The sequence below is a fragment of the Microtus pennsylvanicus genome, chromosome 22 (assembly GCF_037038515.1).
Source record: "Microtus pennsylvanicus isolate mMicPen1 chromosome 22, mMicPen1.hap1, whole genome shotgun sequence".
Classification (NCBI taxonomy): Eukaryota; Metazoa; Chordata; class Mammalia; order Rodentia; family Cricetidae; genus Microtus; species Microtus pennsylvanicus.
In genome coordinates this window covers 30,384,665-30,411,782 of record NC_134600.1, presented here as the reverse complement: position 1 = coordinate 30,411,782, position 27,118 = coordinate 30,384,665, and the positions used below count along the sequence as shown (strand labels likewise).

Sequence of the window (27,118 nt, the reverse complement as noted above, 5' to 3'; positions counted from 1 at the left end):
CTAAGAACTTCAGCATAAGCATTTAAGACTAAATACCGTGAGACATTATTTTTAATATATCATTTAAACTACATTGTTTTAAAATTGTATTATACGAAGGTAGGACCCAGCAGGATTCTGAGAACTAAGCCATGACTGCAGCCAGAGAGAAGCTGAGACAAGGGTAGCATCTGGGGTAGTCGGCCCGGCCCGGCCTGAAGTTTGCTGGAAATGGGAGGCTTGAAGCAATGGCAACGCTTTGTCTCTGAGGCCCGGGAGCTTGAAGTCCGAGTTGTCAGCACGCCGTGCTTCCTCGCGCAACTCCTGGTCCCTTAACTTCTACTCACGACTTGGCCTGCGGTGTTGTGACTCAGTGTCCCCATGCGCTATCTCTGTGTGCGTGCCCCAAAATAGCCCCTCCTAGAACACCACGCGTCTCCCGGGAATAGGAACCACTGTACTGTAGTATGACATGATCCTGACTAATTACATTTCCAAAGAAAACTCCCTTCCCAAATAAAACCATTGGTGTAGGAGGGTCTTCTTTCTATGTGTTGCTTTCATTGGTTGAATAAAGAGAACTGCCTAGGCCTTTTGATAGGGCAGCCCTTAGATGGGCGTGGTAGACAGAACAGACTTCTGGGAGGAAGGAGGCAGTGTGGCAGACGCCATGGCTCTCCTCTCCAAGACAGATGCTGGTTAGCCACAGTCAAGTGGCGATACACATTAATGGAGATGGGTTAAACAAATATGTAAGAGTTAGCCAAGAAGAGGCGAGAGATAATGGGCCAGGAAGTATTTAAATGTATACAGTTTCCATGTAATTATTTCGGGTGTAAACTAGCTACAAACCGTGTTCACACAGGGGAATGATGGTATCACAAAAATCTTAAAGGAACCAGGTCAACTAGTCAGGTCATCAGAATGGACTAGCTCTCAGTCTCATGAGTAATGCCACGTTAGGGTCGTTCTTGACGTTAGCCTGATGTCTTGGTTGTGAAATTTATGGCTGTTTAAAGTTCTTACACTCCTAGTGAAATAATATGAAATATACTAATTATTTCCTTGATGGGGAAGCCTTGTTAACCAGTTATCTTAAAGAGGTGGGACCACGTTAGGGTGTGGTTTTCTGGGACCCAGAGAAAAATGGCACGCGACCAAGGTGTGCGCTCTCTCTCTGTGGTTCCCTCGCAGCACAGCTGAGCTTGGACTTCTCGTTCCTGTTTCATGAGTTTTCCTCTTATAATAAATAAAAATATAATTGTTTTATCTTTTAGACAGCCTGGTTATCTCCCAAATTGAGTTAACTCCTACATTTCCTTTCTTACCATATGTAAAAGAAAGCCTATCAGAAATAAAAAGAAGTGATTCTCCATCGGTGTGGTTTGTTAGCGCTAACCTATCCGCACTGCAGACATACTGAAGAGTGCTTCACAACCGTGCCGCATGCACACTGATCGTCTATATGGTGGACTGATATGGCGTGTCAGTACATGGTATGCGGTAATGTGATACACCAGAAAACCACCCACGCTGAGGAGATGGTTCCCGCATGGACGTCTTTAACTCGCGCTATCCTGCACACTTCTGCAGGGGAACTGGCATTACTAGCAACTAGGTTCAACAACGGGCCAGAAGCCAAGAATCTATTAGTCATGCCTAATATAGGGCAAACCAGGGTAAGAGCGAACAAAAATAAATGAAGTCGGTGCAAACAGACTCTATCGTGTCTTGGCGTAGTAGGGAACGAAGATGCAGCGATCACTCTGTTCAGATGTGAATGTTGAGAATTGCAAAAGAAAGGTTGAAGAAGCATGAGACGTTTTTACATAAAGAGAAGACAGTATATCCATATTTTGTAAAATAATAATAATAACGCACTAAAGGGAGGCTCTTCCTAGCCTTGCTATGGATCAATCTTAATAGACCGGATCTCAATGAAGCAGTGTAGAGGAGACTCTGGGTCCCCATCGCCCCTCAGGTAGCCGCCGCATCCTCTGCTCGCCGACACGGGCAGTGTGCGCTGAGGACCTCCACTACCACTCTCGCCACTCCCTGCTGCAGCTGTTTGTGTCTCGCTGTCTGCAAAGAGAACGCGGGTCCTCCTTTTACAGAAAATACATACGAGCAGAAGCACCTGGCACTCCTGCCCTCACCAAGTGTTTTGGCTCATCCATTCAGGCCAGCCTTGCACAGTGTCAAAGGCCACATATATGACAACATCGTACCGCGACACACCAAGCTCCATGAGAAGCCTAGTCTGCCCCTATAGCGCTCTGACATTGCGAGTATCTCGTAATCGTTCCCTTCCGAAACAATGGGGCCATTTCAGCCGAGGAAGTCTTCATTGGTCTGTTCTGCCATTTTCCCCGGGGAAACAAACACCCTTAACGAGCGTGTGTGTCCATGTTAATTACAATTTGCCCACAGGCCACCCTGGCCACTGTCCAACCTCCTGGAATCTACAAAGCGTTTGATGCACAGTGCACAGGACAAAGTAGATGGATGGTATCATTTGTTTCAAACCCAAGGGGGAGGAACAGACACCAGCACCCTTCAGCTAATGCCATGGTCCGCTGCAAAACTCCCCTTCCGGAAATCCGCAATCTCCAGGAACAGGGGACTTTGACCTCTGTACCTTGGACATTGTGTGACAGACAGCTTTTCCTGCTTCACCAAGCACCAAATGTAACTGTGTAATGTGGAAAACATGTTGCGCTAACAGGTAGGCTGCTACCTGTTATAACAGCATATTTATTAAGAGGAATTAATAACTAAAACTCAATGACCTGCCAAGGAACCTGTCTTAGGTAGGGTTTCCATTGCTGTGAAGAAGCAAACACCACAACCAAAAAGAAAGTTGAAGAGAAAAGGGTTCATTTGGCTTCCACGTCCACATTATACCGAATCAGGACAGGACTCAAACAGGGCAGGATCTCAGAGACATGAGCCATGGAAAGATGCCCCTTACTGGCTTGCTCCTCATGGTTGTCTCAGCCTGCTTTCTTATAGAACCCAGGACCAGCCCAGGGATGGACCACCCACAGTGGGCTGGGCCCTCCTCCATTAATCACTAATTAAGAAAATGCCGCACAGCTGCATCTTACTGGGGAATTGTCTCAACTGAGATTTCCCCCTTTCAGATAGCTCTTGTGACCAGTGGACATAAAATTCTCCAGGACAAAATAGAAACACAGTATCAGGATTGTGGGCCAGAAACAGACACCACTGGCTACAGGGATGCATCTAACAATCCCAGTAAGTGTGAAAAGTCAAGCAGACATGTATAGTCAAGAAAATCCTACAGCGAGTTTCAACTGGGATAATTTTGTCAGCTGGGGAACTGACAAGTTCTAGAGACGTGTTTGATGGTCCTGACTTGAGCAAAGAGACCATAGGCACTGACTGAGTAGAGGCCGCAATTAACACCTAATATTTTTACTATTAGCTGGGTGGTAGTGGTGCACACCTTTAATCCCAGCACTTGGGAGCCAGAGGCAGGCGGATCTCTGTGAGTTCGAGGCCAGCACGGTCTACAGAGCCAGTTCCAGAACAGGCTCCAAAGCTACAGAGAAACCTTGTCTCGAAAAGCCAAAAAAAAAAAAAAAAAAAAAAATTAAAAAAAATCTTTTTTGCTATGAATGAAGAGAGACTCTTCTTCTAAAAGACTGTCTGAACCACAGCATCAACACAGGTCTGCCTACACTATGTAAAGATGAGAATCTTTGTGTAAATCCCATGTGGTAATCCTCTCTCACAGGTGCATGCTAGTAGACCTTCTTGATTCTAGTCCAATTCCTCTGGTATGACTTTCAAGCTTGCTAGAGTTACAACCGCCAACTGTAACCCAGTACTATAGGATTGCTATGGAGTTATAATTAAATGCGTAAGGCTTACAACAGTCCAGCAATCAATACGCTAGAAACTGAAGAGCGCCAACTGGTCAGAACATGAATGCCAGGCCCTCCTATGTAGTCTGCCGCGGCTACCTATGAAATGGAGGATTCCAAACGCTCTTGATTCCCAGTCTTTTCCCAACTAACAATGTTTATATTTCATCATTTATGTGACACAGAAATATAATTCCTTTATATTACCTCCCTTCACTTTCAACCCAGCATGGAGCAGAGGTCAGTGAGTTACCCTCACTATCAGACTGAAGTGCTCAGATGGACACCCAGCTGGGTGTTCGACGGGAATCCAAGTCCATCCCTTGAGGATGACCCAGTACCGCAGCTCCTGTGATGCGTCTGCAGAAATAATTTCTGTCAGTGCTCGGAGGTTCTTTATCTCATTTATAAAGAGCAGCGATCCTTTCGCGGACTGCTTGCTTTTGATGAATTGTAGTATGTCTTATGTGAAGTAAATTTTTGACCTTCAATTCAAAAACGGTACAAAATGGAAAACTCATAGCAAGTAAAAACAGGGGGACAGTTTTCCTCTGCTATCGGCTGTTATTACTCTTGCTAAATCACATCATCAACCACGCTTCTGGCTCTCTTCATGTGCAGGTCTTCTGAAACTTTTGTGTCCTTCCTTCAACAGCCAGTCCCTCTAAATCTGGCAAGGTGGCATTCTACTATCTGCGATTTTATGAGAATCCCCCCCTTTCTGCTTCATTATGATAAAAACACACACAAGCGGAGTAGTCCTTTTCCAGCCAGGTTCAGATTTTTATATCACTTTATTACGCGTCACAGATATCCCCCTAAAATTGCCTCTTAAGAAGAGTCCAGTGTCCGACAGAGACTGTCTAATGTTGAAAGGAGGAAACCCTAAGCCACCACTCTTTGAAAGCCTGGTCCATGAGCAGATGCCAAGGGACTAGTGGGCCTGCTTTCCAACACTTCCCTCCCAGAAGTCCTGCTAGAGATGGGGCCTGGCAGCTACATTCACATGTCAGAACCGACCTACGGAAAAAGTCTTCGAACACGGCTGGTGTGCTAATGGGCTGCACTTCAGAAACCTGAGCGCCCTTTGAAAAGGTATCTCTATGAAGTATGCTTTGCAGTGGTTTCTGAAAGAAAGGTTACTCTGGATTGGGGCTCAGATTATACGGAGAACATAGAAATAGGGACTTGATCAAATACAAAAGCTCTGTAGACACCTGATGCCCCGGAAAAGGAGTAAATACCGTAGAAGAGCAAGGAAGAGCAGACGACACAAAGCCACTTAGCACAGTGGGAGACTATGTTTTGCCGTAAGAGAAGATAATGTCCTTATATCACCAAGGGTGCTCACCTCAGTATAAGGATAGCTCATCCATATATCACCAAGGGTGTCACCTCAGTATAAGGATAACTCATCCATATATTACCAAGGGTGTCACCTCGGTTTAAGGATAGCTCATCCATATATCACCAAGGGTGTCACCTCAGTAAAAGGATAGCTCAGAACTAACTCGGAACTGGGATCAGTTTGTGTGTGTGTGTGTGTGTGTGTGTGTGTGTGTGTGTGTGTGTGTTAATTCAAGTAGTTACGGAGTTAGGTCCAAAAAAATAACATTAAGAACTGAACTTGAAGACCACATACAGACTATATGATGATCATATACATAACAAAGAAAGAACAACCCTGCCCTCATAAACCTTCCTCAGCGAATCAAAGGGTTTGGTGTGCTGGCCCATAAATATTCTTTAATCACAAGCTCCCTTCCTGGTGCTCCATGTAAAAGAAAGATCTCATCATGTCCTAACCAAAGCTGGTCACAAGATAATGCTCCATGTTTATCCTTGAGGTCTATAAGATGGTACATGTTGTACTAAGTATCACCAAATTCTCATATGCAAAGGTAATTTTGGCAAAATGTTTTAGTGAGGGCTACATAATGTAATACTTATGATATTTTACTATAACAAAAACTAGAATGCAAACTATAATGTTTACTGAGGTGTACAATTTCTGCTGTGACACTTCAGATCTCTCTTTGACTCCTGGTCTCTACAATATTCTAAAATACATATTCCCTTTCTTGGAGGTTTTCATGCCTCGTTGAAATAGCTATGATTTAAAGGGAATTTATCAATAATAAAACTTTTCTGAGGGCCTTTCCTGAAATCATGCTGACCAGAACAGCCACTCTGAGCAGTTTAGTGCGAGTCCAGCCAGCACTGGTAATATTTGTGGACAGCTTGACCTGACATCCTATCTTCTGGGAGGCGCAACACCTCTTTGAAAAGATGTAATTAAATTCAATTAGGTTTAAGGAATCCGCTAAAGAACAGAACAAGGGTCCTTCAAGAGAGTCTCAAAACATCTGACTCTGATGTTCTAGGAAACTAGTTTCTCTCAACAGTCTGAAAACTAAGCAAAAGTCCTTGACAGAGTTGTTCAGAAGTAAGCATATCCTGGCAGATATAACTTAGAAAAGATATCACAAAAAGATATTCTTCAAAAATAGGATAATCATGTACAACTATATAACATGTCCTTATGTAAAATCAGACATTACAATATAAAAATGTCTTCAGGAACAGGCTGTCAGAAAAATTGTTAGTGGAAGAAATAGAATTTAAACAGAATATAGTTTTGTCAAAAAAAAAAGTCTTTGAAGATATTTCAGTTCTGACGTGCACAGATGCCTGGGAAGAGAGAAGCCCACAAACTGGAAATTACAACAATTGTCCGAAGTTGCTAAGTGAATATCTGAACCAGGATAACAATGTATTCCATTCCTCTGTTTTGTTTTGGTTTTGGTTTTAGGCAGGGTCTCACTATGTGGCCCTGGCTAGCCTGGACCTCACTGAGTAGAGCAAGTTGACCTGGAAGTAAAGAGATTTGCCTGTGTCGGCCTCCAAGTGCTACAGGAAAGGCATCCATCAAGCCAGCCAGCTTTGACAACAAAGTATTTGATTCTGCCATGCTTCAATACAACTAATGTTTTTTGTTCCTATTCTGGGAAACATTCTGGGATGTGCGGCATCAATGTTACCTGCACCCATAAGCCAAATATAGAGGAAATTCAACTTGCCCTGGGTATGTTCTAACACAGTCTCATCTTGATTCATAGACATAAATTGATTTAGGATAAGTTTTTGAATATAGCTGTTATGATATAGACTAGTATATTTTATATGCGAGTATAGTATATTCTAGTATATAGTACAGTCTAGTATAGACTTTCATATCAGCTTACTTACTGAAGCAGTCACCTCATTACAGTATCTCAATAATTGTTCTGCTGACAGCAATGTTTGTACTCAGAGCATTACAATATTCTAAGGAGAATATATTTAAAGCTAGATTTTGTTTGTAAGTAACATCAAATTCTGCTTTAGAATTACATGTAAAAACTGAATAGGAGGCTTCAAACCAAATGACTATAATTACCTCTCGGAGAAGAGCCACTGGCACAGTGGTATATGCTTGTGATCTCAGCAGTCAGAATGCCGGAGCAGGCACGTGGAGAGTTCAAGGCTAACCTACGCAACTTACTCAGCCTATCTCTCAAAACAAAGAATAAAAAGGGCAATGTGGGACAGGTGGTTCTGCAGTTAATTGCTCTTAAGTAAGACTCAGTTGGTTCAATTCCCGGCGTCCACATGGCAGCTAAAATCTCTCTAAAGCTCCAGTTCCAAGGGATCTGACATTTTCCTCTGTCCTCCTTCTAGGACACCGGGGGCCGACAGAGCACAGGATACACGCAGACAAAGCACCCATACATTAAATAAATAAATGGGCTGGGGTACAGGCAGAACACTCGCCTAAAAGACACAGGTGACCCTGGAGTGGATGAAGTGAGGGAGAGAGGGAAGGAAACAAGAGAAAGCATGCTAGCCAACAGCTAAACAAGACCTCAAGTATCAAGGCAAAATCAAACTGAAAACAGCGATCAGTAGATCAGTAGATCAGATCTACTCTTGACTTGATGCTGAAGACCCTGCACTGCTTCTACCAAAGTTCATAAGGACAGAGAGATTTTGGATACTTGGACAATAGTTTCAAAAGTAAACTTATGCCTATTGAATGCCATTTTCAAAAAGACACACTATTTTATATATCTGTTTTAGATATCTACGTAGGCAGTGCATGGCCGCTTACAACTGTAATCCCAGTACTAAAGAGGCAGAGGCAGAAGGATCTCTGCTGTGGGTTCAAGGCCATCCTAGCCAACAGGAAAAGCTCAAGGACAGCCCAGAACTACCTAGAGACTCTTCCTTAAAAACAACATAATGATGATGATAATAACTTCCTTTTTATCCACTAATTGGTTTTTCATTGTAAGTCACAGAAAATACACACATGCAGTGGTTAGTAAATTGAGCTAGTAAATAAATAAACCTGTTCCTTTAGCACAGTTAACATGAGTTAATGAAACTCATCACTCTGGCCTGAGTCCCGGGAGCTGGAAAATGAATTAGTGCTGAAGGTCTAAAAAGATAGTCCTGAACAAATCTGTCAGGCAGGGATCCTACCAGAACACAGTGACAAGTCTGCACGGAACAGAGGAAGGGAGCCCCCCCCCCCCACACACACACATTTGAAGCCTACAGAAGCCTGTTTCTTTGCATAAAAGCCATTTTACCTTTTTTTTCTTTAGAATTCCTACCATTGTTATTCATCTATATCCATTCGCTGAGGAGACTCATTAATACTTTATAAGCAGGGTGTTAGAGAAGATTCCATAAGAATCCATAAAGAAGGAAGGCTAATTACTCTTTTAGACTGCGCCTCACTCACAGGGGCATTATACTGCACAGCGTTTGTGGAAGTCCCGCTCAGGAACCTTCACTGGGGTATATCGGAACCTTCCATGTGGCCCTAGCATTTCAGGTTTACTGACGGTGATTTTGTAAAGGGGCTCAAGTCAATGCATAGACAATTCTGCTTGGGAGAAGCAGGGATGCTCAGCAAACTAATTATGACAGCAACTGTAATGAGGAGCTAATGAGCTGCTAGAACTCACTCTCCTATAGGAAGATGTGGTCCAACATGACAAGGCAGAAGAGCGACAGACCACCTGATCCTTCAGAGGATGCCCCAAGCTTGCGAACACCTCTGGTGCGAAATGAACAGATTCCCCCATTTTCTACGTGCTCTCTTTTTGGTGGATCTCTGATAAATATCTAATCATAATAGCTGTGGTACCAGAATCCCAAGCTGGCTTTGACTGTTGCCAGAGTTCAGTAACCTATATGAAATATGGGTTATAAAGTTAGAAATATGACTGCAAAGGGGTGTCTGTCCCTCCCAACATCAGGGAGACAGCAGTGAGGAGGGGATTCTGTAAATGCAATTAAGCTGTCAATCCACCTGGTTATGGGTTCATCTAAAGGAAGGCCCTCGTGGTCCGCTGATAGTCCCTAAAAGAAGGAGCAGACCTTTTTTTCTAAAGCAAAGGGTTTTCTTAGTCCTTAAAAACTGAACTTTCGGGAGATTATAAAAAGAGAGGACAGAGCGATGTCACTTCTCCACTGAGCATGCTCAGAGGCTTTGGGCTGTTCAGATACCAAGACCTGCAGCGGACAGCAAACACACACAGGGTGGAAATGATACACCACAGACGTGAGTGATCTGGAGTCAAGAGGAACTAAAGCCGGGCATCCTTCCTTTCAAGAGGACCCCAAGTCCCTGGCTCTAGGAAACCCTCTGCGTCTAATCAGATTATACCTCTTCAGTGCTCTCTAAGCACATAAGTCAACGTTTCTGTGCTGGGGAACCAGAGGGAGACTCAACGGTGGGAGAATAAACTCAACATTACCCAGGTAACAAATTGGAGAGCTGAATTTTGAACCTATGCAGGTCACCAAATCAGACAAATTCTATGACAAGATTAATTCCAGATGTTCAAACGCTTCTGTTTCCAGGCTTAAATATATTTATAGAATTGGCAGTGATATATACACAACATTTCATTTACTAAATATATTCGTGTCATTAACCTTACAGCCACCAAAAAGTTTTCAAAATTTTAACATTTGAGATCTTACATTTAAAACTTCAATGCATCTTGAATTAAATTTTATATGTGGTGTGAGGTAAGGGTCTTATTTTGTTTTCTACATGCAGACAATCAGTTTTCCAAAGCCCTCTTCCTGAAGATGCTTTCTGAAGGAATCAGTTTCTCAATACCTCTACATGGCACACTCTGAAGGAGAAAAGAAAAAAAAAGAACAAAAAAAAAATCAACCAATAGTGATGTAAATCCTACGTGCTCCATGGTTCTGACAAGAAAACCTAACTAGAGAGGGCGCAGGACCACACCCCATGCGCTCGCTCTCAGGACCAGAAGTGAGCACTTGGGAAGGCAACACAGATGCAAGGAGCTGACTCTGCAGTTACTCAGGGCGGCCCACAGCCCGGGAGACCTGCAACCTTCTCAGGCATCTCCTCTGACTTGATTGATGAGCATAGGGAGAGGATGTGGAGACCACACAGCTATTGCAGGTGGCTCACAATGCCTCCTAAGATGTAGGGTCCAGCTTCATACAAAAGCCAGGACAGGAAGATTAGAAACAGTAAGGAGGCTGGGACATGGTGGCGCACACCTTTAATTCCAGCACTGGAGAGAGAGAGGCAGGCAGATCTCTGTGATAATAAATAAGCCTGGTCTACAGAGGTAGTTCCAGGAGAGTCAAGGCTGTTATACAGCGAAACCCTGTCTCAAAATTATATCTATACCAGCATGGCTCAGACTATCTACCTGCATCTTCACACTGAGATAGACCAGCACAGCTCAGACTGTCTAACTATGTCTTCACACTGAGATAGCCCAGCACAGCTCAGACTGTCTACCTATGTCTTCACACTGAGATAGATCAGCATGGCTAGGTGGTTATGAATATGGACACCAACTCACCTATCACTCCAGCAAGTGTTTCAATAGGGAATCACTATGTTTTTTGAGCACTGTCAAAGAGAAGACTCATTTGCACAGGGCTCAGAGCAGGTACAAACAGAAACGACAACCAGCAACTGCACATGACACATATACACACTTGGATACTTCCTATACTTCTAGTGAAATTTCTGATCCTTAATCTGGCTGGCAGAAAGCATTTTTGGATTTTTATACTATCTTCTAAATATTTATTCATTATCAGAATCCACGTTCATAATTTGCCATAAATTTCAGTTATATAAAAGTGTACATGTAAAGTTTATATAGGCAACACACACATATATGTTGACAGATACATATCTGTGGCTTCATTTAGGGACACAAAGTAAACACTAGGAGAAGAAAACATAGCCCCTACACAGCCTGTTTAAGCCAGGGTTCAATCGCTCTGTGCAGTATAAAATCAGAGGACGGGGATCAATGTACTTCACTTGTGGAAAAGAACGAGAAATAGGGTATCGTTCTAGGCTTTGAACCCTAAGATGCCCCCCTCTGTCACAGACATTTACAACCACGGACTCAGCTGGCTTTGAGACATCACACAGACAGGTTGTGTCTCACTTGGTCATTTAAAGAATGAGTGATCTCATCTAATTATCACGCGTGGTTTACTCCGTGATGAGTTACCATTCCCCCATGTTTATTTATTACCATTGAGAATTACTATAAATTTTAAACAATTACTCACCGGTAGACCTTCATACCCATGTATTAACCTCTTGGGAAGCAAGCTACATACTCACACAATGCAATTTTGCCTCATGAAAATTAATTCCAATTCCTACATTTATTCTAACAGGAAAATCAGGTGTTTGGCGAAAGAACCAAGTGTGCACGATGTTGGATTGACAGCAGCCTGCCCACCCTTCATTAGGATCCATCCCCCGGAGGCTACACACGGCCCATTTGTTCAAGTCTCCTAACATTTTTACAGATGCAAATTTAAGTCAGTTCTAATATGATGTCACGGCAAAGGAGGGTTGGGATTCTTAAAGTGACAAGCGCCCTAAGAATCTGACACACTGTGGCAAATGTCAAAGTGTCTGCCACACTCAAGGCAGGTTCCGTGGCATTTGAAAACTTGCTGCTTCTATGTTATCATGGAGGAGTGCTCATGGGCCATGCATGAATGCATGGCTTAATTAAAACATCTCTTGGTAATTGAGCCAATCAAAATTTACAACAGAAATTCTAAGTGCTTCTTTTCCAGCTAGTATAGTATTTGTGAAAGGCCATGCGTGACGGGGTGGGGTTTCTGAGTGGAAAGAATCTTCGGCTGGGTACGCTGATGAACAAGAGGCCTTTTGGTGTCTCGTAGGCAGGTCCTTGCTGACTCCCCTGATGGTGACTGAAGCCTCATTCTGTGTGCAGGACTGTCTAAGATCAATTCAATAAACAGAGTGAATGGACTGCTAGCTTAAATCTCAAATGCGCAGCTCCGCAGCTAAAAGCTCTCATCTTCGACAAAGAGAGGTTAGCAGTGGCGAAATTGTGACTTTAAAGATAGACGCAATCTCCTGGAGCTCTCTGCTCATATACCAGGTGCTAGCTGCAATGTCAGGACGCCACACAGCACAGGCTCCGTGGCTCTGCTTTCTTCCTGGTCCCTTCGAGCACCCCACTTCCGTTCTTACCCCACTTCCATCCTTAACCTAGGGACGCAGCACTTCTCCAACTCTCCCCTCTCTCTCATTGCACTGCATCTTAGCCTTCATCTCCTTTGTATGGTTTTATCTAGACACACCTTTAAGGCTTTTTGAAGCACGCACTTGTTTTTGTTTTTCCATTCATTTGTTTGTTTTTCCTCATGGCCCAAGTGCACAATAATCCAGCTCGTTGAACCATAGGTCTTTTAAAGACAGAGAAGCCAGGCAAAGTGTGAATAGTAAACTCTGGTCATTAAAAAGTTCTCTGAGGATCCCCCAACCCCCTCAACGGATCCCTACTGTGGCGCTGTGATGCAGGAACTATACTATAGTTGTTCTACAGACAGAAGCTGATGCTTAGTTCTGTTCTCCTCTCTGTGGGCTCTGTTTATCTCTGTCTCATCCCTGTGAGTCAATCAGATAATTAATGCTCACCCCTCAACCTGCCCATGGGCAGCCACAGAACAGGGGACTGGGAGGGCCTAGAATCTATCCGTTCAGTATTTAATTTTCACTCAGAACAAAATCCAAAGGCATTTCTGAAATTCCCTGGTGCGAGCGAGAAGGAAACACGGAACACCAACAAACCCGCTTAGGAGTTTATTAGAAGGGAGTGCGTACAGGCCCGGGGAATCGTACAGAGAGAGAGGAAGATGGCGAGTCCAGCTTTTTAAAAGCTGCCTAGCGCATGCTCACAGCGGGTTGGTGTGACTACTTCACGTGCAGATTGCACAGATGACGGGCTCATGCATGTGCACAGGGTTTAGCTGAGTCATGCGTGGATAAAACCACGCATGCGCGCACGTGGGTCACGCAGGGGCCCTTTTAACATTCAGGCAATTGCCTAAGGGCCTATCTGCATAGGCATGGCTCTAGAACCCGGAAGTGCAGCCTTATTTATGGCCGAATAATTACACTTTCTCATCCATGAAACAGACGCGATAGTAAGACTTACCTTAAAGGACTATTTTGAAGGTGAGATGGATTTGAAAACATGGACATTATTAGACTACACAGTGCCTGGCACTTGAGAAGGTGCTCAGATATCAAAGTGATAGGAAAGCTATCAGGAGTGAAAGTAATATATAGTACAGGCATCAGTAGTGCTCACTGCTGGTGGAGAATCCAAACTAGCTCAGATAAGGCTGGGATGATGGCACACAGTTATAATCCCAGAGTTCTGGGGGCTTAAACAAGGAAATGATGATTTCAAGACCAACATGAGCTATGTGGTAACACCTTGCCGGTAGATGATAGATAGATAGATAGATAGATAGATAGATAGATAGATAGATAGATAGATAGATAGATAGATAGATAGATAGATAGATAGGTAGATAGGTAGATAGGTAGATGATAGATAGACATAGATAGATGATAGATAGGTGATAGAGATAGATAGATAGATAGATAGATAGATAGATAGATAGATAGATAGATAGATAGATAGATAGATAGATAGATAGATAGATAGATAGATAGATAGATACAGAAGGAAGTAAGAAAGGCAAGGAGAAAAAGGAAAAAGTGAATAGCTCAAACCGTGAATACCCATGGGAAGGGAATTTTGAAAAGAAAAAAAGTGAAGTCACAAAAGGGTGATAATAGCCCTTCATTCTTTCCATCTCTTCCCACAAACCACAGGGTGGCTTTTCCAAACTGTAATGGGACCAATGTGATCAAGATTAATGCTTGGAACTGTTGGCAGCCGTAATCCTAACCATTCATCCATTCATTCAACCTGTAAGGCAGCTGCCAGTAATTTTCAGACCTCTGGGACACCTGAGATGTCTCCAAGAGGGTTGACCCAGGACACACCTGGCCGGAATATTTGATCTGCAGTGATTTGTCATTTTATCAAATTTATCATCTTGTTTTCTTGATTCGATATTGACATGGGAGGACGATTATAAAGAATACAAGGGAGTAAACCACTAACATTTAACTGAAAATCAATAAAAATGTAGAATTGCCAAGAATACCTTTGGAATCTGATCCATGATATTACAACTTTAAATCACAAACATGTCTTCCACTGCTCTATAGCTGTGAAGAGACGCCATGACCATAGCAACCCTTGTAAGAGAAAGTATTTAATAAAGGCTTGTTTAGTGTCTGGAGCAGAAGCTCAGAGTTACACCCTGGTCAATGGGCAGCAGGAAGAAGACAGACTGGCCCTGACTTGGGCTTCTAAAACCTCAAAGCCATCCCCATTGCCACCCTTCCTCCAGCAAGGCCACACTCCTAACTCTTCTAATCCTTTTAAATAATGGCACTTCCTGGTGACCAAGCATTCAAATACATGAGCCTATGGTGGCCATTCTTATTCAAACCACAGGACAAACACGTTAGATTCAGTCATTGAAAGCTACAGTCAAGAAGATAATCTCCCCCCAAGAAAGGAGTATGGGAAATAACCAACTCAAATGCCCTAATAGAACTCCTGTTCTCCAGACTGAAGAATTCCAAATCCTTCCACCCTTCTCATTCTGAATTCGTTCTAGAATTCTCGCTTTCCTCACGTTGCCAAATTCCTGGAAAGAGCAGTCTGCGCTTGCTGTCTCCATATTCCCAGTTTCCTGCATGCCCTCCGAGAGCAGGAGCCACACTTCTGTCACCAACACTACGGAAACTTCTCTTCTGTGCCACCAGCCTGATGACATCCTCAATGTGACCATACTGTCTGGATTCTCTGCAAAGGAAAAGTGCCTCAAACCTCTTTGGAAAATCTCCATTATGGATGCCAAATATTCTTCCTGAACTCTTCTTCTGGCTTCAAACAGCTATTCTGACATGACCCCCAAACACCCACAGATAGAGTTCTAAAGGCGTGCAGAATAGTACAAACTCAGCAACATACACTAAAGGTACCTATCTCTCCACCTTCAACCCTTGCCTGCATTCCTCCTCAGGGAATGAAGTTTAATGAACACACAATCTACCTGCTGGAGGACTGAGCTTCATCTCCAGCTTTCCCCCTTTCTGATTTCCCAAATCCTCTCATCATCAAGACCCGAAATGTCTTCTCCACAGTACGTCCTCCACCTCCTTGACTTTCTCCTAGCCCCTATTTTGAGGCTCTCAAGTGACACTTGTCAAACGATGTTGAGTTAGTCTAACACCTTCTCTCCTCACCTCTGTCACTAACATGGCCCTTTTTTAGTCATTTGGTACATCCTGTGGCTCAAAATCTGCCGCCACTTTTTCTTCGCTTTGCAATTCCGAACAACAAAGGATGAAGACACACAGTTTACATAGCAGAGTTACTGTAACTGTTCCTGGGCTGTGTTCACTATGATTCTCCATCAGGTTACAATGTAATGAACTCTAGCCAGACCAAAGAGCAGCCATCCCTCCAGCAAGTCTTCCCGCCTAGCCATGCCTCCCACACAACAAGCCATGTTTCAGTAGACCCTGCTTTTCCAAAGATCTCCTGCCTTTTGCTTGGCCTTGCACCCCACTGTTTGACACCTAACTTAGAACTGTGATTGCCATTCACGGGGGTGCCCTTCCTCAATTTGTATTCCCTAGGATGGACCTCGGTGAAGCACATGATTTGCGCTGAATAATGATTGCATTAATTGCTGGATTCAAGTATATTTTATGTTGAAATATTTGGAGCAGAAAATATTAAAAGAGAAAGTATAAGTTAAAACTATTTCCAAAAAATCAAATACACTATTGGTCCTAATTGTTTTGAGCGCTCTCCTAGAAGCCTGCTCATCTATGGGTTATTTTGTTTCTTATAATCTCATGGAAGAAATTTTGTTACGGAGCCTCATGCTTGATAATTAACACTTAAAGCTTTTAATAAAATATTATGCTAATATTTCTTACCCAAGGAACCACTTCCCTAGGGGTTCATAAAAACATATGAATTTGTAAGTACTTCTATGTTTTTGAGGTCTAGACAAGTTTAATGTCTGTAGTCCTTAAACTGCATATTTAGGTCTCTAAAATGAATGTCACGCTTAGTGAGCAGTATTTCAAGTCCAAGATAGATCACGCTAGAAAAGAGCCAGGGATGATCACAATACAGTGAACATAGCTACACCCTAGAAAAGAGCCAGGGATGATCACAATACAGTGAACATAGCTACATCCTAGAAAAGCGCCAGGGTTGGCAATACTGTGAAAATAGCAGCCCGCTACCTCCAGCCTCTGCAGGTCTGTAAATCTGAGGGCTCCTTTCTCTACCCCACCTCTTGGCATCACTCCTCGGCAGTGTTATCACAAGGCGTGTTGATCACCATTTACAAACAAGCAATTTTCCCAGTGTGTCTGACCTCATTTATTTTATTGAGCTATTCCTCTTTCAACTCTGCGGATAAGGCTCGCTCGTCTGGCCAGCCCTTTCTATGGCCAGCCGGGGCACCTTAGAGAGGGACACTTTCCCCAGCTCTTCCCCATTTGTCCCTCTCATTACCCACAAGTGTGTGGGCAAATGTCAAAGGAAACAATAGTCTAGACTGTCTGATGGCTCTGACGGAAGTGTGTCAGTTATGTGGACAGATTCATCTGTGTGCCACCATCCTCACAAATTTCCCTCGGAGGGGAGGAAGAAGTTTCAGCAAACCCTGAGCAGAGAGTCGAGCAAGAAAGACCTGAACTTAAGAGCTGGCTATGGACACCCCAGGGAGGGGGAGATACAAATGCCCCTCTTTGGTTTGATGCCCATGCTCAATCACAGTTGATTATGATTAGTATTCAGTGTACACTCCTGGGCAGAAAGAAAAAGAAATGACACACGGCACTGAAAACAAGGCTGCAAGCATTATTTTCCCTCGAGCACCAGGAGAGAACCATAGTAAAATCTCATTGCCCGTGGAAAAGAATGCGGACAGGGAGCTTAGCCTCCAAGTGACCTGTTCAAAGCGGACAAGACCATCATTTTCTATGGCATCATTTCTACTTTAACTTGTTCTTGCATTCATGCTACTGAATTTTAAATGTATCCTAATTTTTTAATTCACTGAGCATATGGTTTTAAAAAAAAAATCAGAAGCATATGTTAAAATAACATTTAGCCTGAAATGTTCCGCATTCATATTCAAAGAGAACTTCAATACTGATGTAATTTATATGTGATATGTCATATGTCATATATATTAATTTTGATAATTCAGAATCAGGATGAGATTTTATATATATATATGAAATTAAAATAAATATATATTAAATTAAAAACAAATGTGCACCTGCTTGCTTGGGCCACAGGCCAAAGGCTTTCTTGTTTGTAACATTATTAGAATCTGTGCAAACAAATTCCAAAAGTAAAGAAAGAAATGGCCACTGACTTGATTCATTGTTTTAAATGCTAATAGTATTGGTTTCTATGTGCTAAATCACTACAAAAGGAAGCCTTTAAACAAGGAATGCATGAAAGTTCATATTTTATATAATCTCAAACCTTCACACGATGCCTTCATTTCTAAAATATACTACCAAGTACATTTAACTCTTACAAACATTGGTGCATACTCTATATAAACGCAAAGTAAAACTGCCTGTTACCGGTGGACTTCCTCAGGGGTGGCCAAGGTTTCAAGTGCAGTGGTTTCATTTGTAAGTTACTCTTATCTATGACGTCACACTCACTCCTCTTAACAAGCAACGCTAATACGTGAAATGAGATTTAACCTTCAAGACAGGAAGTGATTAACAGACGTCATACAGCATGGACCCTGGGAATGACCTCACACGGCAAAGGTTTTTCAATCTAGCAAACCATCCAGTATGTGTGTTTGTGTGTATGTATGTATGTATGTATACAAATATATACTCATGCATGTGTATTTTAACACACAAAATATTATCTAGGAATTAAAGAATACTATAACCGTACACACTTGACAACTTATCTAATTATAGACTAAATCTTTAGATCCTTGTACTAAGAGACAAATGTGTGAGGCTTCCCAGCATTCCAGTACAAGTTGTTATCCTGCGTTCAACTGACATTGTCTTCCAACACTACAAAGAAAACCATGCCCCCATTTTCATGTCTTATTGCACATAAAAGCCGAGGTAAATCACATGCAGGCTCCACGGCCGGCGATCACGGCTCAGCTCAAGTGCACAGGAAAGCAACTGCATGAAAGGCTGGAAAAGCCATAGTGCCAGTTATAGGCCGTCCAGGAGAAGCAGGGTGGTCTGCCACACCTCGAGACACAGCACACAGTGTGCGCTGCAGGCCCTCAGCAAACGGCGTGGAAACAGCAGAACAGTTCCTTCCCCACCACGGAAGCAGCTTCCACGCTCTTTGACACCCCTACCTCAGACCTCTCTTTTAACACAGCTGATGGAAGGCTGTTACTTTTTCAACCATAAAATGTTACATTTTAGAAACATGAAAGCCAATTCTGATTTCTTCAAAGCATCCTACCTGCTTATGTCACAACTTTCTGGGTCGCTATGGAAGGAGATTTAAAATTGCATAATTGCACAGAAAAATAGTTCATCTCACCCACTTAAATCCCCAGCTCTAAGCTAAAACTTCATTGAAGATAAATAGTAGGAATGAAGATTAAGAAGAAAATAATACTGTCTTGGAAATTCATATCTGGATTGAAAATAGGGAAAAGAATGCATAGATATTTTATATAACGATGTTACAGAGAACATATGGATTAAATAACAGTTGTGAGCACAAATATTGAATCATTTTCAAAATTCTACATACCTTGCTATGAATTTACACTCTAAAAGCAAATAATAAACTTAAAGACAATACTTTACTTGCATGCATCTTCACGGAAAAGCACAGAAGCATACTGCATTGTTATTTTCATATCAGAGAAACAATAGAAAGGTATCCAGGTGTTATTATAATTAATAAAACTCACTGGAAAAAGGAAAGATACATCCTCATTTAGATTCTTTTTATAACCCCTAAGCTTATATTACTGTATATATTTTTCTAAAATAATGTTTTAGATTTTATTTCAGTTGGCCTAATACTCACTAAAATGTCAATCCAAATAGCCACTTAAATACATACATATAACAATAACAAATTAAACATTATGCTAATATTTATACAGAGAAATACACCCAAACACCTGTGGAGTAATAAATGCTCTTTTGTTTTTAGGCTCATGAGAGCCAATTGGAAATTGAGAAAGGGGTCTTTTACACTCATTCATTTTAGATTCCATATATATCCTATTTTATTTTATATTCTTTAATAAGATGGACGTCCTCATGTCATGCAGAACACAAATAGAAAAGTCAAGGGAGCATAACCAGCTCCCCCAGTCCTAAAGCGTAGAATAGCTGATACCCATCATCCCAACATCATGACATCCAGCAATATGTCTGCATAATACAGAATATGATTATATGTATCAAAATAATTCAGTACTCAAACTACTAATTTTATGATATTTTATGTTTATTTCTTAAAGTAACTAAATTCTTGGTTAAATATTTAGATCTTTATAAAGCTATAATCAAACTCAAAATAGTAATTGGCTTTCATTCAACTGTTGTTCACTTGGTTGCACTTTGATATGACTGAGATAAAAGCTTAATTTTAACTATAATCCATTAAAAGCAGATTATATATATAAACAGGGTCTTAAATTAAGAACAGATTTTAAATTCACATTACTATACTGATCAGTGTGCATGTGTTCCTGAATTTTAAAATAGATATGTTTTAGCATAAGTGCCAAGAAATTCTTTCCAGAAAGAAGGCTGTCCTTTTTGAGAAATCACTCTGAAACCCCAATGTAACCTGTGCACAGAATGACATGAAGCTAATGTGTCTTCCAGCACAGCAGAAGCCAAGAAGCCTGCATGCTCGGTAGCACATCAGGCTTTTTGTTTCACACCTTGCTTTGGAAAGAAACATCTAGCCCAGAAAAAAATAAAAATAAAAACTGTATCAAAATTCCTTTTCCTGAAAATAAATTCATTGTTTGAATGCTAATTGTTAGGATATGTTTACTATTTATTACAGAAGGATATACTATGTTAAAATGTTAAAAACAGGGCAGAAAATTCAGTATGTAGAGTAATATGCTTATCATAATAAAACTAAAGTCTTTCCTACAAGCATTGCTAAAAAAAATATGTTCATTAGGATTATAATTCAGCACCAACTCCAATTAGTGCCTAATTAATGTTACAGCGTGTTAATGGCACGGTCTTCCTCCTCTGAAAATGAAAAATTCTCATTTTATATTTTTGCTGAAAAATAAAACTGCCAACATAAGAAAACTTATAAGCAGAAGCATCCTAATTTGCCGTTAGTAACTGTAACAATCTTTGGATTCCCTTCTTATAATCCTGATTCCCCCCCCCCCCCAGAGGATCTGAGCTTGACCACTGCCTTTAATGTCTTTGTCACGCAAGCAAAGCAAATGGCCCTGTTTCTTGATGAGATTGAGGCCACATGTGTTCTCACAGATTTTATTCACAAATCTAACACCGAGTACGGATGTCAACTATCCTTCCTCCAAAGATAGAATTACTACCTTCACAGATAAAGAACTGCAGAAGCGGGAAGGCTTCCAAAAGCATTGTGAGCACTACCCTCAGTCCACTGACTTGGAGCCACAAAGCCTGCTCTGAGTCCCTGATAATGTTTCCCATAGTCAGAAAACATTTTCATACTCCCATTGTTGGAAAACAACTCAAATCCTTTCAAAGAAAAGGAATCGCAATCCCTATGTTAAGTGCCTGTTTGATAATGTTCAAATCTTTAGCACATACCTGAGCAGGAAATGAAGTTACTTAAATTGGGGAAAGCATTTATTACAGATGTTCTTCTAACAAGAATCTTTACAACAATATTTTACTATGAGATGCTCAGAATGAATGGGGTTTTTTTTTGCATTTTGTTTTCCTTAATATGAGGAAGCACCCTCCCTAAATGATAGCAATATTGGCAAATGATTATAAAACCACACTAAAAAGGTGTGATCCGAGCACGTTAACAATATGCCTTCCTAAGAGCTGCAACTTCTTTGACACAAAATGCACGAGCGTCACCCGAGTTCTTATGTAATAGGCCAAGCTTCAGAAGTACTAAAAATATAAATAAGCAAAAGTGTGATTTCTTAATAAGGCTGAATGGTTTTGTAGCATCTTGGAAATTCTTAGACTTTTCATGCTTAAAATTAAACAGTTGGAACATTCTGCCAATTAAACGAAGCTCTACAGATGGCATTCACCCTTTTGCTTCATAACAAAAATGATGTGCAATCATTTTTATGGAATATTACCTAAAGAGAACGTTACTGTAAATCAATGACAGAAATATTAGACACCCCCTTTCTCAGGGCTGGAATATGCATCTCTAGATGCTTGCACTGACGCCTAAGGTGATAAATGTTCTAGGCCAAATCTAAAATAATAGCTGTCGGGTTCCAGCTAGTAAGGGTGCACGTCTAGTGTATCCCCCAAAACTCCAGGATCCAGCTTTCTGCCAACAAAGGACTGCAAGTGATTCCCCGCAGCATAAAAGCCGGGAAAGCTACCTTGGGCTTTGTTTTTGTTATGTAAAATGCATTTAAGTGACTCACCCACTTAAGACTACCTACTCCGAGAAGCTTTAAAGTACCTTCAAGAACCAAAATAAATGCTTTCCCAGGATGCCAGATAAGCTAGTCAGCGCTTTTAAAAAATATGTATATATTTATATGTGCCACTGACTCTGATTGCTTCTTGCAGCCTGAGAGAGCGGAGAACGGTTGCATTGCCTTCCCTTCCGCCCTGTGACTATAGCTACCTTTCAACACTCTATTTCCAGAATAGCAACGGCTTTTTTTTTTGAAAGTTATTTTAGAAATGTTAAAAATAAGAGAAAATTGCAGGAGACTGTGGAAATAGTTCCTCCCTCAAAGAATAGGGGTTCTATTCATTCTAAGAACAGGAACGGCGTGTTTGTCGGCTCTTAGATGTTTCAAATAAAGGGTTGGATAGGTTGGCTTTGGTGGCCCTGGTACCTGTGAGCTCTGGGGTGGACAGCACGCTCAGCTGCCGGGAGTGAACTGGCTGGAAACCAAGGAAGCTGTCAGGCGCTCCTAGTAATTTGGGCTCTAAATGAGTTTGGACAGCACAGCAATTAGCATCCTAGGGGCCAAGTACAGGAGAAGCGCGAGCTACCCGGGCCAGCCTGAAATTAACTCTGTGAAATACCTAACGGAAACACAACTTTTCATCTGGCCTGGCTTGGTGGGAGCTGGGTATGCCTGCAAAGTTTTTCCCCAAGTCCGGCTACAGTCTTCAGCGTGCAGCATCCTCGGAGACCTGGCTGAGACGCCGCCGACGGCTGGCGGTCGTTCCCCGGGAAGGCGGGCGCGGCGGGCCGAGGCTCGCACGCCGGTTCCGAGCTCATTCCAGCGGCCAGCAGTGCAAGGCTCGCCCGCCCACCCTGCCGGCCTCGGCGGCTCCCGGCCGCGCTCCCCGCCCCCCACGGCAGCCTGGCGCCGAGTCGGGACCCCGGCCTCCAGCCCCTGCCCGGACCCGCTGCCGACTTACGTGACGGCCGAAGGGAAGGGCTCCTGGCTCGAGGGGCCGATCAGGCAAGACTGGAAAAGTGTCAGAGTCAAGGCCAGCAGGCAGCCTGCAGCCATCTTCGCTATCGAAGATCAGTGCCCTCCTGGCCGGCCTGGAGGCGGCGGCCGGGGGACCGAGCCGGGGCGCCGACGTCTGCGGGAGGGCGCGCGGGGAGAGGCGGGCAGGGCACGGGCGGGGCCCGGCGGGCAGGGCACGGGCGGGCGGACTCTCTAGCGCGTGGTGGCCGCTCCGTGCCTAGGCTGCCTCGCCTGCGCCGCCATCAAGGGCGACCGTGGAAACGGAGCTCGGCCAGCCTGCTGCCGGCGCCCGCGCGCTCTGCCTCCCCGCGCTCGCCTCCCTGATTTATCCGCGGTCTCTGAGGCGAGGGCGGGGGCGGGGCGGGGGCGGAGGGGGCGGCGCGGGGACGCGGCGGCTGCGGGGATGGGGGGTGGCCGGAGCCGGGCTCTCGGGCTGCTTTCCCCGGGCAGGCGGGCGGGCGGGCGGGTCGCGGGGAGGCGGCTGTGGGTGGGCAGCAGCGCGAGGGCCGGGCGTCAGAGCCGGGCGGGGACGGGCCGGGCGCAGCCCTCCATACAAGGCAGGGAGGAACTCCCAAAGTCGGCGTCGCCTGCTCCCGCTGCGGGGCGACCGGAGGACGAGCCGAGCCGGCCCGAAGAGGCTCCCCAGGGGACCACCCGCCGCCCGCGAGCATCCACGGGCGCGCAGGCTCCTGCCGAGCACTTGGCTCGCCTCCTCCGGGGTTAATTTTTTTTTATTTTTGCACAATCTGGCACGGGCCCCCAAGCCCTTCTCCCAGGCGTAGAACCTCCTGCCTGGCTCGAAACCGTGAAGTGATTTGACCACAAATGTAGGAGGGGTTTGTGTGGTGCGTTTGAAAGCGCCACTGTCGACTCTGCCAGGTGGCACTGTTTTTCATGGTGTGCCAGAGGTTAGAGCCTTCGACAGGGTTGGGTGCTAATGGTGCCAGCGGCCCTATGCCCAGATACAACTAGACTCGCTTTACCTGGCAGGGACGGCGCCTCGCGGGAGGGCCGGGAATAGATGAAGAAGAAGCTGAAGCTGTAAGATCTCTTTCCTACTGTGCGGTAGGAATGAGGGAGGGATACACCTTCGAGGGCGGTTACTGTGCCAAGGGGCTTTGGTAACGTCTTAGCCAGCAACCTTCCAACCGGTTGAAAAAAAACTCCCCGCCCTGACCACTGCTCGGCTTTGCTGGACAAGGTGGTTGCCGGGTGAATTCACTTTGTTGGTGTGAACACAGAACGGAGTGCACAACAGAAACAGGTGGCATTCTGCAAAATACATCTGAGACATGGATGAAGGGCTGCTTTCCCCTCCATCCTGGGGAGAAGCGGTGGCCGGGCGTGCGTGGGTCTTCTAGAAACAGAATAAAACAAAAAGGTCTTCACTTATACCCCTCCCCCGAGGTTCCGACCACCTTCAAAGATAGATTTGATGGATTGCTGCTAGCTTTCTTCTTGGAGCAGCACAAATTCCTCAGCTGCTTCCCGAAGGATATGAAAACACTTTTGACATGAAGTCAGAGAATACAGTTCGTGATGAGGAAAAAAAAAAAAAGAAAGACACTCCCTCTAAGGCGAAGACTCTGTTGATTTGTGTGGCTGTAAGATTGTTAATCAGCCCTCCCTCCTCCCTCAGGGCCCAGGGGTTTGTGGAAGGATAGACCGCGCTACTCATTTGGAATTGATTTTCTAAAGGCAACCTCCCCAAACAAAGAAATGATGGTGGGTAAGAGTGATTGCTGGCCAGAGCACAAATGTGTCCGTGATTTTCCCGTGTTTGGCCCAGTGGTTTAGCTTTCCCTTTCCCCCTCCTCTTCCTTTTCCAGCCTTATTTGTTTTCTTCGGGTCCTCTGCCTCTCTATCTGGCCCTTTGTTTCCTCTTTCCTACTCTGAGTGGCCTCACAAAGGCGCCCCAGAGCGACTTAACTTAGTTTGTTTTGTGCTAGGCAAGGACAGAGCTTGGCACCAGGCTTGCAGGAAAAAGGAGTGAAGTGGGATGTAATGGGATTGAGAGCTACAGCTCGGACGGGGATTTTACAATTGCAGCTTTCCAAAATGAGACACCCAGATAGTCAACTCCATCATTCTTTTCCATTTTTAATGACTCATAGACTGATCTTCTTCTCCGGCACGAGGATTAGAACAAGAGAATTAGATGCTCATTATTGTCTACAGAATGTGTTGGTATAATAATGGGCTCGCTATATTAAAATATCGTTATGATATATTCTGTCAGTTATTTCATTAATACTCCAGACTCCAGACTTCCTACCTTGGTACATGATTTCCATATATATATATATATATATGACATAAGGCTTATAGAGCAAAAGAATGTAATAAAGTTCTTGAGAAGGTAAGTCAGGTTTTATTAGTAACCTGGTTGGTCTTTGGCTCTCTCTGATAAAGCACCATGCTCTTCAGTATCTGAAGCTATGGGAGAAAGATGTTGCTTCTGCAACTCTTATTTTGAAGGGTAGGTGGTTTTCAACTACAAACTACAAACTGTTTGATTCTCCGCAGTGGAGTTTAGCTGTTGTTTTCATCAACACAAAACTTTTAAGTGAAAATATTCAAAATGACTATATATATATAATAATTATAAAATATTATATATATAATATTTTAAAGCCACCTGCACAACATGCGTTATGCTTCTACCGGATTAACCTTATCCTTTCATAGTGTTTTCTCATCTCAACTGCATTGTTTAGGGGAAGTTCCATAAAGCCCATATTATAATCCATTAATTTTAATAAAACTTCTTTAAATCATCAGAATCTGTCATCCAGTATAAAATGTTTACAAATCAAAAAAGACTGATGATAAAAATGGCTGCGTTATGGCCTAAAATCTAAGCAAGAAGCCAAAACTCAATGTCTACTATTCATGTAAGTAAAACCATTTTAAATGGAAAGTAAATTAGCGAAGCATTGGAGAATATTTTGTATCTCATCAGTTCTGCAAGAGAATTTGAAGGGGATTTGATGCATGGAAAATATTGATGTTTACTTACAACAAATACACGATGCATAATTTCTTGATAACTCTAAGTAGTTATTCCATGTCAATGAAAGACAAAAGAGTCGAAAGGTTTGACTGCTTTACCTCCTTGGAGAATCATTGCAGGAGCACAGTGGGAAAGAAAGCAAGTACCTGGAGGAGGGAGGGCTGGGCAGTGAGCTTCAAACTGGAGGAAGGAGGGCTGGGCAGTGAGCTTCAAGCTGGAGGAGGGAGGGCTGGGCAGTGAGCTTCAAGCTGGAGGAGAGAGGGCTGGGCAGTGAGCTTCAAGCTGGAGGAGGGAGGGCTGGGCAGTGAGCTTCAAGCTGGAGACAGACCTCTTTTTCTGTGTTTTAAAAATAAAATGGCACCAAAGAGCCTTTATTTTAAAAACTGGAAAAAGAAACTATTCTAAATTAAGAAATGTGGTCAAATGTTTCCTATAAACAAACCACTTAGAATAAACTTTCTTTGGCCCAAGTAAGATAAATGGTTGGTAGATAGATAGATAGATAGATAGATAGATAGATAGATAGATAGATAGATAGATAGATAGATAGATAGATAGGGCATTCTACTTTTAATAAAAGGAATACTTTCTTAAGAAGACAACAAGTAGTGTTAAACACATTTAGTGCTATGTCTTATTAGTTTACCCACTTTCATTGGTAAATTTATGCTGACTTCTAGAATACATCACCATATCTGTAAGAAAGCAATAGCATTTTCTTTCCTCTCTTTCTTTCTTTCTTTCTTTCTTTCTTTCTTTCTTTCTTTCTTGACTGATTGATTTCTCCCCAAGGTCTCGGTCTCTCTACATAGTTCTGCTGTCCTGTAACTCACTACATATAAAGAGCAGGCAAGTCCAGGCTGACCTTGAACTCAGAGATCCACTGGCCTGCCTCTTGAGTCCTGGGATTAAAGTCATGCATCACTGCACCCCAGTATAGCAATAGCACTTATGCTATTTGGCTTCAAAACCCTGCTAGTCATAGAATTTCACATTCACATTTTTATTCCTGTTCTCCCTATTCCTTGACCTTCATTTCTGTTCATCATAATCACATTTCAGAACCTGCAGGAAATAATGGCCCACGGCAGTGACT

The 27,118-nt window shown here is 43.1% G+C and overlaps 1 protein-coding gene across 6 annotated transcripts in view; it reads right to left on the bottom strand.

Moving 5' to 3' along the window:
• Cacna2d1 (calcium voltage-gated channel auxiliary subunit alpha2delta 1) overlaps positions 1-23,150 on the bottom strand; it is a 403,873-nt gene extending 380,723 nt beyond the window's left edge. For all 6 annotated transcript variants that reach the window (XM_075956382.1, XM_075956383.1, XM_075956384.1 and 3 more), the window contains exon 1: positions 22,954-23,150. In XM_075956382.1, coding sequence (XP_075812497.1) covers positions 22,954-23,048 — 95 coding nt within the window. In that variant the 5' untranslated portion in view covers positions 23,049-23,150. The remainder of the gene's footprint in view (positions 1-22,953) is intronic.
• Positions 23,151-27,118: the final 3,968 nt, after the last annotated feature.